A 20557-nucleotide genomic window follows, 5' to 3' on the forward strand; every position below is an offset into this window, starting at 1 on the left:
TGTGTAACACCCTTCGCCCGTATCCCTAACCGGAACAGGGTTCGAGGTGCTACCAGATTTAAACTTATCCATTTATATAAAACTAGACCGTAAAAATTTTTGATGAATTTTAAACTTTTCATACACACGTATATTATCCTTTAATCGGGCTTACAAGGCCCAAAATATTCATGAGGCATTATTAAATATTTACCAATATCTTAGTCTTGTATCATTTACTTACTCAACTTTACAACCCTATACATGCCATAGACTCGAAACACTAAGATTTACTTACGCCGATAGCGTAGACTTGACAATGTGATAATATCTCTGACGGCCTCCAACCCGAGCTAACCTGGCAACCCTAGGGAATATGGGAAAGAAAAGGGGAGTAAGCTTTACGCTTAGTAAGTTCATAAGAAAACAATAAGCAACTCATTAACAAGTTTTATCAATGTTTACAACATAATCACAAATTCACTACAAGTTGTCTTCCTGAGCACTAGTCACTAAATTATTTATAACTGGAGCTACAAAACTCCAAATCAATTACCGTTAATTTTCCCTGAAAATAGACGCATATATCTTCCATCCATAAAATTTTCAGAATTTTAGGTTTGGCCAATCAATACCAGATTTTTCTTAAAATTTCCCCTGTTTCACTATTTGACTAATCTGACCACCTTTCACTACGAATCAAATTTCTCATTGTACGGAATTAAAAATATGTTCTATTTGATTTAATTTGAAACTAGACTCATTAAGGAGTCTAAGTATATAAATTTTATCTTATAACCATTTTTGTACAAATTATAATGATTTTCTAAAAACAGAACAGGGGACTCCAAAGTCATTTGACTCTATCCCACGCCACTTCAAATATCTCATTATCAGCAATTCTTTTGTTTACACGGTTTCTTTTATAAGAATCTAGACTCATTAAGATTTAATTACATAATTTATTTAGCTTCTAACTCAACTCCAACAATTTATGGTGATTTTCCAAATCCATGTTACTGCTGCTGTCCCAAGCAGATTTATTACAAATTTACTCTTTCACACATTCTTTGCATTCACATTATTTAAACATGTATATCACCAATCAATTTCATCACATATCTATAATTTCACTCAAGCATAATCTCAATACAATACATCATGCTCAATGATTCGCACACAACCGTTCAAATTAGCAATTATAAGATGATTCCGCACATAGTCCACCCTTATCGATAATTTACGATGGTTTTGCCCTTACTCACATGTATGACATAGGCATTTTCACCTATGCTTCTCATTTCACATTCATGATTCAAGTCCAATCGATCTAACATGCATAAGAATATATCACATACCTGGCCAACTTAATGCATTGAACAAATTCAATTGTCGATTTAACACAAGGTCTCATAGTCTTAGACTTTTATCAAATCACCAAAGATTTAGCCCGCTAGGTTTTAAACCCGATAATATTATTCACCACTTAAAGCTTGCTAGGCTCAAAGCCCAAATATCACCATTATAAAGTCGTCTCATAAATAATTCATATAATATAGCATGTATACTGCTTCACTTTGCTCTATTTAATCATTCAATCACAATTTATAATTTCCTCCTAATCATTCGATATTTTGCAGACTAAGTGTCATTTTCAATATCTCGCACACTAAGTGCCATTCTCAATATTTCGTACACTGAGTACCATATTTGATTGCCCCGCACACTAAATGCCACATTTTGTCAATATGTCGTCAGACATTAAAATATTCACGTATATACAATTTATACAATATTAAAGCATTAGAAACATCAATTTAACAATGCTTATTGCATACGAACTTACCTGGCTAAATTGTAGAGATACCAAAGTTTAGGGGCATTTTGGTAATTTTCTCATTTTTCTCGATTTTCCACCCGATCTTGATCTAAATTAATAATTTCATTCAGTATATTAATTTAGACATTAAAACACCTCATTTCATACAATTTGGTCATTTTTGTCATTTTTACAAAATTACCCCTAAAGTTTTACTTTTATTCATTTTAGGCCCTGAGCTCAAAATATGCAAATTAACCATTTTTAACCATAATTAAGCTTAGCCAAATGTTCATGGTATCAAAACAGTCCAAAATTCAATTTATGGAAAAATTATAGTTTTGCCCCTAATATTTCAACTTCTTTACAATTTAGTCCCTATATCATAAAAATGAAAATTCATGAAATTGAGTAAAATTCTACCATAGACGAATATCACTAGTGTCTCTAGCAGCCCACACATTTCATTTATTTGACATTTTAACCACAGTTTTCACATTTATCAATTTAGCCCTTAATTGTCAATTTCACAAAAATTCACTTAACAAAAAGTGTTTAACTATCAACAAGGACTCATATTCTTCCATTAAACTTCAAAGCCCTATTATACTCATCAATGGCAAATATCAAACTATTCAATGGTTTTGCAAAATAGTCCCCTCATTAGATAGATTAAGCAACAACGATCCCGAAAATATAAAAATAATTAAAAACAGGACTAGAAATGCCTACCATGCATTAGCTGAAAGTTGGAAGCTTCTTCCATGGCTTCTCAAGCCTTCATATTCGGCTGGTAAAAAGAGAATGAAAAAGATGACACCTTGATTCTTTTATTATATCCATTTTATTATTATTTTTAACCAATTTACAATATTAACCTTTATACACTTTATTTATTACACCAAATGCCAAGCCATCATATCTCACTATCTCTTTAATGGGCTAATTACCAAATAAGGACTTCTACTTTTAAGTTCTATATCTATTTAATGCCTTTAGGTTATAGAACACAACTTTTGCACTTTACACAATTTAGTCCTTTTTGTTTAATTAACTATCGAAACGATAAAATTTTTCAACAAAACTTTAATACCATCTTATTGCCACTACTTAAATATTTATAAAAATATTTACGACTCGGTTTATAGAAACAAGGTACCGATACCTCATTTTTTAAACCCACTTGACCTTAGGGTCATATCACTTGAACTTAATAAATCGCTTATAAAACAAAAATCACAATATCAAAAACATTTTTAAAATCACAATTAACTCGTAAATATTAAATATAATATTTACCAACTTACTCGTTCGGATTTAGTGGCCCCGAAACTACTGTTCCGATCAACCTTAAAAAAACGGGCTGTTACATGATGTCTTCTCGTTGATCCGAAAGAGATGGGAGGATTTTGGCTTGTCGATTAGGATAAGAAAGGTTATTGCGCTAGTATTCAAGGTAAATTGGGTCCTATTGGAAAGTCAGTGTCGAAATGTGTCATTTTCATGTATATGTTGGCCTCTTCCACTTAAGTTTCATTCGTCATATCTAGCATATGATTATGAGTGCCTCATACTAAAGCCTAGATTAGTTGATAGAAATGTGTCCTAAAAATTTCCTTTTGTATTCTTCCTATTTTTCGCACTAGGTTTAATAAACTTGATTATGGGCAAGGTCATTTGGCTTGGCCTAAAGGTTTATCTGAAATATGGGAAGATTTGGACAAAAATATAAATTTAAAAAATAGGTTTAGAAAAAAAAATCTTTTTTTTAGACGGACCGGGCTTTGGGTAAGTTGTTTGTCGTTGTTTTGTTATGAATTTGTTATTATATTACATTATTTTATTGTTATTGTTTGGATTATATAACTCTTGTTTTATTGTTAATTTTGCTACTATTTTATAGACATTTTCTTGCTAAGTTGTACCTATATTAATGTTATTTAAGTATAAAATTTTTAAAATTTCATTTTTAATTTATTGATAAACATTTATTTAATGTTTTTAGTGTATTTGATATATTATTTTTAAAAAAATTATATAAAAAATAATATAAAAAAATTAATATGAGCGAACCATGCAAAGCTCGGGTTCTAACATTTTTTGGATTGAGCTTGGATAAAATTGTAGATCCATTTTCGAGCAGAATCCGAGCCTAAAATTTGTCCAAACCCGACCTAACCCATGATTAGCTCTAGGTTTCCAGTGCAAATACATAAGATGAGATTGACAACTAACAACGCGAATTAAGATTGTATGTAGAGTGATTGATCGTTTTTCTATTTTGAGAGGAAACTTTTTTCATTTAACAAAAGAATTAAATTAACTAGCAATCGATGAATATAGTGGTAAAATTTATTATGCTCATAATTAAATTTTAAATTTTAAAGATGACATTATTAAAAAAAACAATTAGGAAATTCAAAAAAATACATTTCATAAATTATAAAACAGATATTGATATTAATTACAAAAATAAATTATTTAGGTACGTAAAAAAAATTAATATAAATTCCTTTAATTTTTTAATTATATTTACTTATTTATCTTTTTACAGTTTTATTTTTATTTATAACAAAATAACAAAATGAAATCAATAAAATGGAGATTAACTATTAAAAGAATGAATTAATAATTTTGTTTTGGTTTTAGCCTCTTCTTAATCAAATTTAACTGAAAATAAACTAGGAACTTACTTAAATATAATAAAATAATAAATATGTATTTTTGTTGAAAAAAGTAAGAATTTTCTCCAAAATGGAAAATACCAAAAAAATAAAAAATTATTTAATGATTAGCCTTAAATACTCCAAAATATTCACTTAAAAGCCTTTTTTTTCTTTTTTCTCTTTGAAATTTTAAATGCTTTTTTTTATCTCAACATGTCAACCACTCTACAATAATAAGTGAAGAAGGAGAAGAAGAAACTCAAGTAAGTTTTTTTTATATATTTTAAAAATAATAATATTTTTTCTTTGCTGTTGCATTTTAGTTTCTTCTAATTCGATTTTGCGATTCAACTTTTTCCAAATTTTTTAGATTTATTCCTGAAATTCAAATTTGAATTCTTTTTAGTGGTTATATATGCGATATCTCCCTGTTTGTTTCTCGAGAAAACCACTGGATTGTAGCTTAGTTAAACGGAGTAAATCGTCTTTTTTTTTTTTTTGTATCTTTTAGCTGCCGCTAAATGTACTAAGCACCTTTTTGGTTCCTTGGAAAATGCACGGAAAATATAGGAAATTGAAAATTTTTTACTCTTCAGATAAATAGAAAAAAAAATGGAAATAACTTGAAAAGAAAAAAAGAAAATTCGGGAAAAACTTGACTCGCTTGACCTAACCAGTAACCAGAAATGCTAAAAGTTCTTAATTTAAATTTTTTATTCACTTTCTTTCCCTGTTCCCAAACAGCTAAAGGAAAGAAAATGTTAAATTTAGCTTATGCATATATGTATATACATATGTGCGCTTGTGCATGTTCTTTTGTGGCCAGCAGGGCTGTAATAGAGTCGAGCAGAGCTGGAACAGTCAGAAGCTCGAGCTCGATTCGAGACTTGATGCTTGAAGCTCAGTTTGAGCTCAATTGAATGCCATTATCTAAGCTCGAGCTTGGCTCGATTTAAGCTTGTTTACACTGTTTATATCCTCAAACTCGAGTTTGAGCTTGAGTCCATTTGCATATACAAATTTTTGGATAAAGTAGTAAAAGCTCAAGCTTGATTAAGTTAACGAGTTGCTCAGATCAAGTATTGAGATACTCAAAGTTGGCTCGCTCGATAGCTCGAGCTCGACCCAGCTCGAGAATGACTGAATTGAATTTGATCTTTTTTCAAGTCAAAAGCATTGTCTCACACTAGTATTTGTGGGTGTATCTAAGCTCGAGTTTGACTCAGTTTGACTCAAGTTCGAGCTTGAGTCTGTTACATATACAATTTTTTTGGATTAAGTAGTAAAAGCTCGAGCTTGATTAAGTTTGTGAGTTGCTCAAATTGAGTGTTAAGAAACTTCGCTCGTTCAATAGCTTGAACTCGACTCAGCTCGAGAATGACTGAATTGAACCAGAGCTTTTTTTCGAGTCAAAAGCATTGTCTCACTTACACTACTATTTGTGGGTGTTTCTATAAGCATTAAATGTAAAAAATTGCTGGGTTTCTGTTCAACTTACTATGTGATTTTGATCACTAAATTTCGAGTCAATAAACGATATCGGATTTGTAAAATAAGTTGTTATTATTACCAGTTTTCTGAAGCTTATGTTTATGATATTGAGTACCATTGTGTGCTTTTTTTCGCCAAGTAAATGTATAAATTGTGCTAATGTTTGTAGACCATTGTATGTTATTGGCTATTTGAAAGCCGATAACTCCACACTTCCAGAATGCTGATATGTTTACAAATTATGGTTGTTTGTGTTTGTGATTATTGGCATATGATAAATTGTTTTGTCCGGGTTTGCAGTGGAAAAGGAGAACCTCATGGAACGTATCGTGATAACAGAAAGTTGTATCAAAGGTGAATCTGGCATCAGCGAAGCTGACAAAAGCAAAGAAGATAAAGTTTTAATCATTGAAAGTTGTTTAGATGGCGAATCCGGTGTAACTGAAATCGAAAAAAGCAAAGAAGAAAAAATTCTAGTTACAAAAAGTTGTGCAGGAGATGAATCCCGATTATGCAAACTCAACCTAAACCAAGAACCATATGAGGGTATGCTATTTGAATCCATGCAAGCAGCAAAAGCTTTCTATGATGATTACGCTAAACGCATGGGTTTTTTAACACGAATTATCTCGTCCCGAAAGTGTGAGCTCGATGGATCGATCATCCATCGTCGACTTGCATGTAACAAAGAAGGTTTTAATCAGAACAGACAAAAGAGTACTCGTGTTCGGATTCGAAAGCGAGAGAGCAAACGAGAAGGGTGCATGGCGAGGATGAACGTGAAGAGAGAGAAACCCGGGAAATACATAATCACGAAATTCGTTAAGGAGCATAATCATCCTCTTTTTGTTACCTCAGGAAAAGATCAACCATATACTGTAAGTTATTACCCTCCATTTTTGGTTTGAAAGAATTAGGCTGATATTTCTTACTATTACCCTCCATTTTTGGTTTGAAAGAATTAGGCTGATATTTCTTACTGTTCTGCTTTTACTTGTTGGAGAGATAGAGGATTGTTATGTTGCTTCGACTATTCGTTTTTCTTGAAGTACATGTGTCCGGAACTTACGTTTGATGCTTATCTAGACACGGGTAGTCCTTCAAAGACCCTCCAAATACGTGAAAATCCTAGAAAAAATTGAATATACTTGTACATATACATATTTGAGTCCCATGAACGAAAAAACCAGACCAGACCTGTCTGTTCAACCTGTTGAAGTTGGTCGGTGGTTCAACTATGTATGTTGAATCGGAAAATTAGGGAACCGGCCAAAACCAGTAAAAACACCGGGAACTAGGAACCGAAACCCGGTTAAAAACTGGTAAAACCAGATTTTTTTTTCAACTTTGAATTCTTTGAATTTATTATTATCTTAAATTTTCAAGATGATTGAGCAGTCCGGTCAAATATGGAATCAAAAGTCCAATCGGTTGGACCTCCGGTTTGGTTTTTTCAACGTTGCCTAGTACATGCTTATAAATTAAATCAACCATGTTCTTTTTTTATGCATCAGGATGACAAAGATAAGAAAATCCAGGAATTATCATCCAAGTTGAATCAGGCAAATGAAGAATTAGTGTCTTGTAGGGAACAATTATGTGCATTTTTGGCCTCCATCGAGGAACAAGCAAACCAGTTATCGAAAAAAGTCGAGGGTGTGGTTCGAAACATCAAAGAAGTTGAATCTAGAGATCATCACAGTCATAATTTGTAGCATTCATGGTGTTCAAGATAATGGAGAATTATGTGCCTTTTTTGGCCTCCATCGAGGAACAAACACACCGGTTTTCGAAAACGATCCAGGGTGCCATTCGGAACATCGGTGTGGTTGAATCTAGAGATCATCACATCCATTATTTTGTAGCATTCATGATGTTCTACCCTTCGATAAATCTCTAAAAAGGGTAAGTAACTTCTCGCAAGTATATTATTTTTGTTGTGTAGATCTCATAGGTTTTGTACATTGGTTTTATGCTGTTAAATCTTTATGGTCAATGAGAGATCGGGACACAAGATATTTATACATATATATTTAATGTATTTCAAAAGTTTTTAGAAATTTATGTTGCCATATTCGGTAAAAGTATCCAGAGTTGAATTACATTTTGTTCTCTTTAATAAAATGAGCAAATTAGTCTTTGTATGTTAGATTAAAGAATAAATTAGTTTTTCTATTAAAAAACGGTTATTGTACGTCAACATAAGATATACGTGGCACGTCACAAATCACTATTTGATTATTTCGTCAGTCATGTTAATTTTTAACGGTACAAATGAATAAATTTTTTGACAAAAATTATTAATTTACTCTCTACTCTAATGTGTAGGGATTAATTTATCTATTTTTTATAAAGAAAATTTACAATTTGACTCGTATTGCAAGGACCTCCATGACACGTTTGCCTCTCATATTCATATTTAAATATGTATCAACATGAATATTTAATGAAATATAAAGAATCAAACATATGGGTTATGCCTAGGATTGGATATTATTTTTAAAAGTGATTATATTAATTAATTAAATTTTATGCATTTATTTAAAAAATTCATAAACCCAATTTAGCCCTTGGAATTTTCACATTTGGGCAATCAAATCAAAGTATGTTTTAATTTTTTTTATCCCAAACCAAAATAAAGCAAAGTCACATTTTAGGAAAATTATTATGAAAGCACTTATATTAAAACTCAAATTGTACTTTTGTCATTCTATTCAAAAAAATGGGTAAACTAATAAACTAATCTATATAGTTAAATAAAAATAATAATTCATTTGTACTAATAAAACTGATATTCTTGATGAAATAACGTACCATAATCTAGTATTAAAATATTCATTTGACTTTTAGCATTTCTACATATAATTAAATTAAAAGGTCCAATTCTTTAAAATTTTAGAAATCTCAAATTTAAATCTCAAAATGATTCGTTAACTCAACATTCTTAACCTTAGCATTAAAGTTTAAATCTTGAAACGATTTGTTCACGGGTCTCGTACTCGAATCTTAGAATGATTTGTTAACTTAAAGGTTTCAAGTTTGAATCTTGGATCAATCCGATAACTCGGTCCGCATAATGTAACATCTAACTAGATTTCACTGAACAAATATTAATGTTAATGTAATAATAAAACAATAATTATAATGCAAAACTTAAAGGAAATACAATTTTGAGGTAATTCTAAAAGAAGAAAAAAAAAGTGAAGTTTCAAGCTACCAATTCCAAATAAACAAATTCAGAACATGATTTACATATTCAGACATATTCATCATAATACAGAGTTAAAGTTTGTTCTTTAACTTTTTGCCTAGTAAAGTCTACTACAAAACAATATAATTAATACATGAAATCATTTCTGAATCTTCAAGATCCTGATCCCAACACAATCATGGAAACCTGGTTGGAAAAAAAAAAAAAACATGTAGCATGTTGTTGTAAGGAAAATATTTGGAACTTTATTCAAATCATTAACACTATATAAATGCTAAACTCGATTAGATTTGATCATAACTATTGTTACTCGAACTCAGGTGAGAGTATCATGTACGAGTATGTATATGACACGAGTATATTTGTTTCCTTTTAAGTTTTTCCGTGTATTTGGAGATTCGTTCAAGGGTTACAACACATATCCATGTCACTATATGGGTGGAACATGTGTATAAGAAAAACGAGTAGGAGAAACATGGCTGATGATACAATGGTACCGATAAGCATGATAACATATGACCCGATGAAAATAATATATTTCATAGGCGCATGAAATCTACTAGTGCTCTAGGTTTGGCGGTAAAAATACCATCGAAGCCCTTATACTAAATCAAAGAGCAAATTAGTCTTTCTGTTAAAAATTGTATTCATTTTTAGCATGATGTACACATGATATACCACATATCACTATCGGGTTATTTCAATAACCACACCAATTTTTAATTGTACAAATGAATAAAATTTTTAACAGAAAAGACCAATATGCTTTTTGAACTAATGTAGGGAGACTAATTTACCCATTTTTTAGTAGAGAGAGCAAAATGTAATCTTACTCCTAGTACAGGAACAGGAACTTCAATTTTTCTTTAAGTACCCTAGACTGCCACCTTATCCGACACAGCTTCGAACATAGTTTTGAGGATATGACCTTCTAAACCCCTTTCAAGTACATGGAAAAGCCTTGGAAAAATTGAACGTGCCTGTGTTAGACACATACTCATATTCGGCACACATGAATCATATTCGACACACGTGAATCGAGAACAATAGGGTTTTATGTTTAGTAAATACGAAACTTTGGAAATTTGAAACTTAACCATTTGAAACTTTCTAAAACAACAAAATAAAGATTAAAAGACCAGATAACATCTATACCTTAATAGGAACTTGCATTTAGATTCCTCATTCCGGAAGAGCACTCAAGTCACCCGACTCTTGTTTCTCTCTCCAGATTGCGTGCACCTCATCAGTACGAAACCGTTGGGTGAATGTTGATTCCTCGAGTGGTGTTGAGTACCCATGAGCAAAGGCAAGGAGACCTGTATATGCTATCATCGCTCCATTGTCGATGCAGTACCTGTCATCAGTTGCAAACAATCTCCCACCTCGTTCGGAACACATTATTCGCATCATCTCTTGTAACCGCTCATTGCAACCCACACCACCAACAATAAGAACATCTTTCGAGTCACAATGAGCCATTGCTCGTTCCGTAATCTCCACAAGCATTGCAAATAGAGTTTCCTGTAATGTATTGTAGAATAAGTTGAAAACCATATGATACAGTGCTTGTAAAAGGATCCTTGGACACTTAACCTAGTCTGAATATAATCTTGACGTAAAGAACGAAAAAGGGTAATTCACCTGAAGGGAGTAGCATAAATCCGCAGGGGTGCATTCGTTATTTTTTAGCTTCTCCTCGGCAGTAGCTTCGATGTAGCTCAATATTCCACTAAATGAAACATCCATCCCTTTGACCACGTATGGAAGATCGATAAATTTTTCACCTTTCTTTGCTAGCTGGAAATGGAGAAAATCATATCAGAAAAGTTTAACGGAAAACTGGAAATACATTAGGCTGTCTGAGAAAAACTTTATTCCAACAAAAGAAACAATAAACAAATCTAGTAATATGGAAATGCTGCTAAAAGCATCTAATTTGTCTCAAAAAGAAGCCCGAAAACATCGACTAAATGCTTAATCAAGCTTCAGGAAGACATATCCGAAATGGCTGAAATCACTCAAAAGTATGAAGCGTGCACTGCATTATCGACCTAAAAGTATTCAATCAGTGGCAAAACAGCATAACAGTAGATGACTGCAACAATGTTTACGAACTTGAAAAACATGATATAACGTCTTTTAAAGTACCTGCTCGATGTTATATCCAGGACTTGGATCGTTCGAAAGGGTTAAAACACGAGCAAACCGATCCAAGCAATTCCCAACAGCAATATCAATAGTCTCTCCGAAGATTCTATATCGTCCTTCACTATACGCAATAACCTGAGTATTCCCACCGCTAACATACAACACAACAGGATCATCGGCCCCAGTAACAATCCTTCCCATCTCAATATGCGCAACACAGTGATTAACCGCAACAATGGGCTTCTTCCATAGCAGTGAAAGAACCCGAATGACAATTGCGGACACTTGTAACGGTGCACCCATACCCGGACCCTTAGTGTAACAAATACAGTCGATTTCATCGGGGGTAATCTCAGCTGTTTTTAAAGCCGATTTAACCAATGGGAGCACATGTTGGAGATGGTGTTGAGCAGTTTCACGTGGAAGGAAACCTTGGCCGGGTGGAGTAATGTAGGTGTGACGTGGGTTCGATAAAATGGTGCCGTCTAATGTTACAACACCGATACCGATTTTGTTGGCTGATCCTTCGAAACCAATAGCTATCATTTTCTTCTTCATTTTCACAGATATGTAATGTGCTAAGTACAAACCTTTGAAAATCAAAACAAACACAAATGATCTTTAATTAGCAAATAAGTACCGCAAAAATTATACAAAAATTCACTCATCTACAAATATTTTAATCATTTATCCACAATTCCACAGCACACCCAAAAACACAAGTTATTCAATTAAACTGTTCATTTAAAAAAAAAAACTTTATCCTTTGGAGCCTATAATTTTATTAAGAAAAACCTTAAATTTTTAATCTTTTACATATTCCACCAAAAATTAGCAAATATGCACCAAAATAAACTACACAAAATTCACTCTTCTAAATATATTTGAAGCATTTATCCACAATTCCACAACCAAAAAGCAAGTAATTCAAGAAGGCTTTAAACTAAACTGTTCATTAATAAAAAAAAATATAAACTTTATCCTTTGGAGCCTATAATTTTATAAATAAATAAAAACCCCTTAAATTTTTAATTTTGTACATATTACTCAAAAAATTAGCAAATAAGCACCAAAACAAACAACACAAAATTCAATCATCTACATATATTTGAAGGCATCCAAATTAAGAAAACAACATTTATTCATAAATCCATCTCCAAAAAGCAAGTCATCGGAGAAAATTTTAGTTAAAACTGTTTTTAAGAAATCACTTCATCCTTTGGAGATTCTACACGAGAAACCCACCTTAAATTTCTATTTCTTTTGTTACAAATTCAATCCCTCTTGCCCTGAATACACAATACCCAAGTTTATCTAGGATTGTGTTTAAATTCTTTTAATTTTATAAGAAAATACTTACCTATTTTGATTCAATAAAGAAAAAGAGACGCATGAAACTGAACTTACCAAAGACGACCAGAGCTTGATGAGAACCTTAGCGCCCAAAAATATGGCTGTGGCGGCGGAGCGGGAAGCAAAAAAAACGGCTACTGACAGTGGAAATAAAGAGAGAGCGAGAAAAAATGAATAGAATAGGGTTTCTGCTTATCTTTTCCCGCAACGTGTGAGTTGTTTATGCTTTTTTTTTTGTCATAAATAATAATAATAATAATAATTCTTATTTTACATTCTACATTTTCAAAAATAATATTAACAAAAGTAAACTAATTTATATAATTTTGTTTCAAGAGTCAAAATGATTTTTTAGATGAAATTAAATTGGTAAAAATACATCTTTTCATTTAGTAAATTCGTCCCTCTAATAAATATAAGCAAATTAATTCTATCAATTTTAAAAATAAGTAATTATGGATAAATTAATAATTGTACATATTTGTTATTACTATAATAATAAATTTAGCCCTTAGTATTTACATATATTGTCAATTGATCTTGATATAACAAATTTAATCCATAATATTTATACATTATGTCAAATTGGTCTTGATTAAACAAATTTAATCAACACCTCGAATTGACAAAATATATAAATTTTGAAGGCTAAATTTATTATTATGCCAATAAAATTATTATACAATTACTAGAAAAATATTCATATGGTGATTAATTATCTTTAATTACTCATTTTCAAAATCGATTGAAATTATATTACTTGATTTTTGAAAAAACAATTTCTATGGAAATTAGACCAAAATTCTCTCCACAAAAATGTAACTATTCGCTTATATAATTATTCAAATAAATATTACCTTTAAAAGATGATTAACACTAAACCCGGGATAAACTACACCCAATGTTACTACACTATTAGTAAGTTTATTAGCCACTTATTTTTAAAAGTTATAAAATTATCACTAAATTATTTGAAAGTTTTTATTTAGGTATTGAGCTATTAATTTTTTTTTAAAATCTGACTAGTGAGCTCCAAAAGACGTTTCAATAATCGGTACAGTGGATCAATATCAATCGACGAGTAATGCATACCTTAAATCCAAGTCTAAAGGTCAGTTTCAAAGATCGAAGAAGAAAACTGTTTGGATTTTAATTCGCATATTTCTTACATTTAAAAATGTTTCATAAAAAAAAAACTCAATTGTAAAAGAAAAGAGGAAGAAAAGCTTTTGATTGGTGTAGATAGTAAGAACAGAGAAAACCGTACAACAAAAATTTTAATAACATAGTTACTTAAATGAAAACTTTCAAATAATTTAGTGACCATTTTATAATTTTTAGAAGTTAAATAGTCAAAACGTAAATGTATTGATAGTTTAGTGATCTTAGGTGCAATTTACCCAAAAAGAAAAAGCACGAGCTGGACTCAAAAGACTGTACATTGACTGATCCTAGTCCTTAAAAGCACAAGGATTGGCATCCAACACAACTAGCTAGAGTCTAGCAAAGAGCTACGACAATATCAAGATGTGGCTTTTCTATGAAAACTGAATCGTATAAACACCAGCGTATACCCGAAATCGTAACGCTATACTTGGTTTTGGTTTCAGTTTTGGTCCTATATCTTGTCAACAATGTATAAAAAAGCTACACAGAAGCTATACACGACTCAGCTGCTATTTGTTTTCAATTTCCCGAACACCGTCGACTATGTGTTGGATCTTCTTTGACAGACTTTTGTTGTACTCGTCGATTTGCTCGAAGATCAATTCTAAATGTCTTTTATAGGTTGCAGATCTCTTTTTCTCAATGGCCAGTTGATGTGTTAATTCTCGGATTTTGTCGTGTTCATTCTGCAAAAAGAACCAAGATAGATAGAAACAAGTAAACAAAAAGTCAATGAATACACAAAAAAGCAGCATTTATGTCTACTGAGGCAATCCTCAATATTAGTTTTGCAGCGAAGATGTTATCGGTTACGTCGAACAATTCTTGTAAGACAACACTTCATAAAAGCTAAACTTCGAAAGCACGTATTACTACGGCTCAAGTTAGGGCATACAAGCTCCAATGAAATACGAATACGAGAACAACATCACACAAGAACACAGATTTTATGAAATTATTAATGTTAATTCTAACCTACGACACTAGCAGACTTCAAATGTCACATATTTCTATGTTGCTCCGACTCTTTTCTAAAGTATCGGTATCCCTTCCACCATGCCTTCTCCTTTACACTATATTTCAACCATATCCATCCCCCAACTAGAGAAAAAAAGTTCAATTTCCAATCAGCAAGAACAAACTGGTCTCAGCTAATACGAAACATCATCTTCAATTATAGATATTCGGGTGAAAGTAAATGAAATTGCTTTACCCCAATACTGAAAAGAACAAGCATAGATATTTTAGAAACCAGAAAGGAAATGCACACAGTTGCATCATAAAAAATCTGTTTACTTGTATTCAAGCTACTACAAGGTCAGTGCTTCTTCTCCTATAAGATATTTCACTTATATATATATATATATATATCAACAGACTTGAGCATAAACGAATCTATTATGAAAGTGAAAACTGACCGGATTCTGATCATAAATGCAATCTGTTCGACCTTTTCCGGGCATTAAAGGATGTGTGTGTTCCTTCACGAATTTTGTGACAACCCATTTACCAGAACTTACTTTCCTCACCAAAATCATTGCCCTGCATCCGACCCTCGTCTCTGCCCTGTGCCTCATAATTTTTTCTCGTTTGTCAGGCATTCTAAAACCTTCTTTGTTACAAACAAGAGCCCTACCGATAGCAGATCCGTCACGCCTCGAACGGGAAAGTTTGCTCACACGAATGATGAATCCTACCCTCGTGGCATATGCATTATAAAAAGCATGTGCAGATGCCTCAGATTCAAACTCCTGACCGACGTAAGGCTCATCAGCCAGAACGATCTCTGGGATGTCATCCCTTTGCGGAGAAGTTCGATCCAACTTTTCATTCAAACCCGGTTGAAAAACTCCTTCAACAGGATTTTCTCCAGTTTCATTATCATTTTCCATGCTACTACTAGCCTCTGCTTGGACTGGATTCAACATCATGCCACCATTACCATCACCATGAACCCGGAACTCCACTGCAAGAACAAGCATTTTTTCCAACAATTGCTCGAAGATGAAACCAAAGCATGCAGAGAAACATAAATAAACTCATCTCCGATGAGGTCAAAAAGCACTCAACACATTCTAACTCCACTAAAGTTGCTACATAGTAACATTTACATTATATTGCTTCTCAAGTAATATGCAACAGATTGATATAACTATCTTTTTTTAGTTCGTTTTTCTTTTTCCAATTTCCGATCTACCAATTCGAACAAAATCCATCCGAAGATCAAAAATCGAACACGAATAAATTTCCTTAACAAATTGCATCCAATGGAACCTACATTGAATCTGAATGCCAATAAAGCTATGTTAGTTTAAAAGTTCTCGAGTCCAACATGAAGTCAATACTATTATACAAGTTCTCCTTTAGTCATTTTTTCTATTTAATTTTCCTTTATTTTACTAGCAACCAAACAGATTGTAATTTGTATGCATAAAATTTAATTGAAACCATCAAATAATTCTACAAAAACGAGGCCCTAATGCTATACTTTACTAGCTAATTACATTCTTAAGGGAGAAAATGGGGGAAAAAGTAAAATTACCAGAAAAGAAAAAAATATATAAAACCCAATAAAAATTCAAAGTTTAAACTTTCTCGCATACACGCATATTTGCTCGGAAATCAAACAGAAAACAAAATCAATAATTCAAACGAAAAAAAGCAAAAATACAATTAGTTCCTCCATTAAAAGAGAAAATAGATGAACAAGTAATCAAAAAATTAATTAAAAGAAACTGATATATAAATATATATATATAGTATAAACTTACTTGAAATTATACCGTTAATGGAGATGAAATTATTGATGATCGATAGGTAATCGGAAAAGGGCGAAAACATTTGGGGGTTGCGAGATCAGCGTAGGGATTATAGGGACGCAAAAAGAACTTGACGTGGCGAGAGTATATTGGTTTTGACATACAATAAAGTCAAAATGCTTTATAATTACCTAATGCAATATTGGCACGTGTAAGAACGAGTGGACTTGACTACGCTTGATTATCGCTTTGCACTTGGTTGGGCAAAGCCGCATAAAACTCGGTTTGCCTCCAAAGTCCGGTCCGTTAGAATGGTTCCATGAATTATATATATGGCCAAAATTCTGTACAAGTCGTTGTGATTTGGCAAAGCTTGAGATTTAGTCCATACACTTTAATCTTATAATTTTTTAAATTAAAAAAAATCCTAATCAAATATTTAATATCATTACTATTTTCTATCAAAATTTTCAAATCTAAAATTTTAATTTTTCATCAATCACATGTTACAATAAACAAAAATAACTTTATCAATTGCTATATTGACAAATTTTGACATAAAAATACTAAATTTCAATTATCATATTAAAATTTTAAATCGAAAGGTAAAAATTTCAATTTTATTTTTAAATAAAATAATAAATCTCAAATTTAGGTGAATGTACCGAGAGATCTCTATTATAGTGACATGATCAAATTAGTCCTTCTATTATAAATCGGATCAATTTAGTTTATGTACAATTAAAAAAAATCAAACAAGATTAAATTGGAATAAAGTTAACATTTACCATTTGAAAAAATATGATTTACTATTTAACACAATTAATATTTTAGATTTGAACTGTAATTGAAAAAATATTTTTATACATTAATGTTAACTTATTAAAATTAAAACTTATTTAATTTTTTAATAGTTTAAAATTTATATTAATCCGCTTAATAATAGAAGGACTATTTTCATCGAAATTGCAATCCCGAATTTAGATTAATGTATTATATAGCCACAACTTGAATTTGGCGTACGTAATACAAAAAATTCTAATTCTAATATTTCCGTGTATTTAAAAGATCATATCTTTATATTCGTAACCAAATATACAAACACATATACTTCAAGACAACATAAAAGTATACCCTGAGTTTCTTAGAAGAGGAAAACTAGATTATTAGCCCACAGCTAAGCTTCCATGGTTGCTCATACATACATATAACAGAAAGTTCATTAAAATCAATATTTTGTTCTTCCATCACCATCCGTGATCACATCTTTGAATGCCCCTCCACCAGGGATCATAGGCAAGACGTGTTCTTGATGCGGTACGATTACGTCTAACAAGTACGGTCCAGGAGTTTCCAACATTTTCTGAATCGCTTGTCGGAGATCTTCCTTCTTCGTCACACGAGCAGCGGGTATTCCGCATGCTTCGGCGAATTTCAACATGTTTGGGAATATATCAGACTCGTCGGATGGGTTGCCTAAAAACGTATGAGCTCGGTTTGCCTTGTAAAATCGATCCTCCCATTGAACAACCATGCCTAAATGTTGATTATTTAACAATAGAATCTTGATGGGAAGATTCTCTACACGGATCGTTGCTAATTCTTGGACGTTCATCATGAAACTTCCGTCACCATCGATGTCTACAACAATGGACCCAGGATTTGCAACGGCAGCTCCAATGGCAGCAGGTAATCCGAATCCCATCGCCCCTAAGCCCCCAGATGTTAACCATTGACGAGGCTTTTTGTACTTATAAAACTGAGCAGCCCACATTTGATGTTGACCGACACCGGTACTTATAATCGCATTACCATTAGTTAATTGATCGAGAACCTGAATTGCGTATTGAGGCGGAATTGCTTCACCAAAGGTCTTATAATTCAAAGGGTATTTCACCTTTTGTTCGTTTAACTCATTCCTCCATGCCGAATAATCGAGTTTCACCTTAGCTCCTTTACTCTCCAATATCTTATTTATCCCTTTCAACGCCAATTTAACATCCGAACAAACCGATACATGAGGCTGTTTATTCTTCCCGATCTCAGCTGAATCGATATCGATATGCACGATCTTCGCTCGGCTGGCAAAAGCCTCGAGTTTCCCGGTTACCCGATCATCAAACCGAACACCAAAAGCAAGTAAAAGATCACTCGTATCAACAGCATAGTTAGCATACACAGTTCCATGCATTCCGAGCATTTGTAACGATAATGGATCCCGACTAGGAAACGAGCCGAGACCCATTAAGGTAGTAGTGACGGGTATTCCCGTAAGCTCAACAAATCTCTTCAACTCTTCATTAGAGTTCAAACAGCCACCACCAACATACAAAACAGGTTTCTTAGATTCAAAAACTAACCTCACAATCTGTTCTAGTAGAGATTCATTGGGTTCTTTAGGCAACCTAGACATATAACCAGCCAATCTAAAAGGTTGGTTCCAATTAGGAACAGCAAGCTGTTGTTGTATATCCTTAGGTATATCAATTAAAACAGGACCTGGTCTGCCTGATGTAGCTAAAAAGAAAGCTTCACCAACGATCCTAGGTATATCATCTATATCAAGAACAAGATAATTATGTTTTGTAATAGACCTTGTTACCTCAACAATGGGAGTTTCTTGGAAAGCATCAGTGCCGATCATTCTCCGAGGGACTTGGCCGGTGATTGCTACTAAAGGAATACTATCGATCATCGCATCAGCTAGGCCGCTCACTAAGTTAGTTGCTCCCGGGCCGGAAGTTGCGATGCAAACGCCGGGAAGGCCGGAGGAGCGAGCATAACCCTCGGCGGCGAAAACCCCACCTTGTTCGTGTCGTGGAAGGACATTTCGGATCAGTTTGGATCGTGTTAAAGCTTGGTGGATCTCCAGTGAAGCTCCACCTGGGTAAGCAAATACGTCCTTGACCCCTTCACGTTCAAGGGCTTCAACGAGGATATCGGCGCCTTTTCGAGGCTCGTCGGGGGTATAACGGGAAATGAAATCATGGGTAGGGGCCTTCGTTGGGGTGACGGCGGAGGCGGTGGATCCGGGGGTGGTATTTGATTGTGAAAGAGAGCTGGAAACGGAGAGGGAACGCGGCGGCGTGAGCTTTCCAGGGATTGTTCGAAAGAGGAGGACGGATTTGGAAATCGGTATTGAAGATTTGGAGGAGGAAGCTAAAGGAGAGGGCTTGTGTAATGGTGTATTTGCAGTGGTGGCCGCCATGGTCAATGGGAGTTTGGCAATGAACTCTTCTTTGATACGGAAAGTAAATTTAGAAGCCTTTTAAAGTTCCCTAAAATATTGGATTAATTACACAAGAAGTCCCTAAACTATGATCTAATATTAATTAATCCTAAAACTTTAAAATATTCTAATTAAGTCCTCAAGTTATTAGTTCATATCAATTAAATCCTTCTTTCAGCCTAACTATAACCTTAAAACTCCGATTCTGCAACGGATAAGTGAAGAGGAGGCTTGTCGATTTAACCGTGATTTGCAGTCCTTTAAGAGCCTTAATGGTATAGCATTGTACATAGATGGAGGACCTATATTGGGGACTCTTTGCTTGAAAACACCTACAGTTGACTGTTTGCCGTTTTTCATGTTGAGGTTGCATCGATGGGTCGTTAGGAGCATCGTAGCCGAATCTAGGAAGCATTGAGGATCGATTTATCGATTTTGTGCCAACTAAATGAGGCCTCCCTGGCATAGAAATTGTACGTGACATCTTGTCAATGCCGTAGACAAGGCCCGGATTTTCAGTTGTTGCAAGATTCAGATGAGGGTTTTTCACTAAAATATTATAATAAAAAAATACCAAAATAAAATATTTGAAAAATTATGTACCAAAATAGTACATTTAGGTATTAAAATATAATATTTTATTAAAAATAATAATTTAATAAAATAACAATTTAACTATTTTTAAAAATTAATTTAATTTAACTTAAAAATAAATAAAGATCAATTTGAAAA

General features: G+C 32.9%; 4 protein-coding genes and 1 long non-coding RNA gene across 7 annotated transcripts; 1 reads left to right on the forward strand and 4 right to left on the reverse strand.

Annotated features, from left to right (window-relative positions):
- Positions 1-96: 96 nt before the first annotated feature.
- LOC128290678 (uncharacterized) lies at positions 97-2620 on the reverse strand. The gene is made up of 2 exons (XR_008280466.1): positions 2531-2620; positions 97-346 (listed from the first exon to the last, which is right to left on the reverse strand). It is a non-coding gene; the product is annotated as an uncharacterized LOC128290678 (long non-coding RNA).
- Positions 2621-4611: 1991 nt separating this feature from the next.
- On the forward strand, positions 4612-8039 carry LOC108475389 (protein FAR1-RELATED SEQUENCE 2-like). The gene is made up of 3 exons (XM_017777349.2): positions 4612-4727; positions 6256-6833; positions 7470-8039. Coding segments are annotated over exons 1-3 (780 nt in total). The 5' UTR covers positions 4612-4726; the 3' UTR covers positions 7671-8039.
- A 1055-nt stretch (positions 8040-9094) lies between these two features.
- LOC108474476 (uncharacterized) lies at positions 9095-12899 on the reverse strand. Its single transcript, XM_017776413.2, has 5 exons — positions 12725-12899; positions 11318-11907; positions 10811-10966; positions 10322-10690; positions 9095-9352 (listed from the first exon to the last, which is right to left on the reverse strand). Exons 2-4 carry the CDS (start codon positions 11873-11875, stop codon positions 10349-10351), a joined length of 1056 nt encoding a protein of 351 aa, XP_017631902.1. The 5' UTR covers positions 11876-11907; positions 12725-12899; the 3' UTR covers positions 9095-9352; positions 10322-10348.
- Positions 12900-13975: 1076 nt separating this feature from the next.
- LOC108474814 (protein FAR1-RELATED SEQUENCE 12-like) lies at positions 13976-16920 on the reverse strand. 3 transcript variants are annotated; one of them, XM_053026070.1, is made up of 3 exons: positions 16788-16920; positions 15256-15803; positions 13976-14523 (listed from the first exon to the last, which is right to left on the reverse strand). In XM_053026070.1, exons 2-3 carry the CDS (start codon positions 15766-15768, stop codon positions 14347-14349), a joined length of 690 nt encoding a protein of 229 aa, XP_052882030.1. In that variant the 5' UTR covers positions 15769-15803; positions 16788-16920; the 3' UTR covers positions 13976-14346. The 3 variants fall into 3 exon arrangements, with proteins under 3 accessions (XP_052882030.1, XP_017632325.1, XP_052882029.1); XM_017776836.2 differs by having other exon boundaries at positions 16609-16892; XM_053026069.1 differs by lacking the exon at positions 16788-16920 and adding an exon at positions 16621-16722.
- A 712-nt stretch (positions 16921-17632) lies between these two features.
- Positions 17633-19867, reverse strand: LOC108476256 (acetolactate synthase 2, chloroplastic-like). Its single transcript, XM_017778409.2, has one exon. The coding sequence runs from the start codon at positions 19802-19804 to the stop codon at positions 17825-17827; it is 1980 nt and encodes a 659-aa protein (XP_017633898.1). The 5' UTR covers positions 19805-19867; the 3' UTR covers positions 17633-17824.
- Positions 19868-20557: the final 690 nt, after the last annotated feature.

This window comes from Gossypium arboreum, chromosome 3 (genome assembly GCF_025698485.1).
Source record: "Gossypium arboreum isolate Shixiya-1 chromosome 3, ASM2569848v2, whole genome shotgun sequence".
NCBI lineage: Eukaryota > Viridiplantae > Streptophyta > Magnoliopsida > Malvales > Malvaceae > Gossypium > Gossypium arboreum.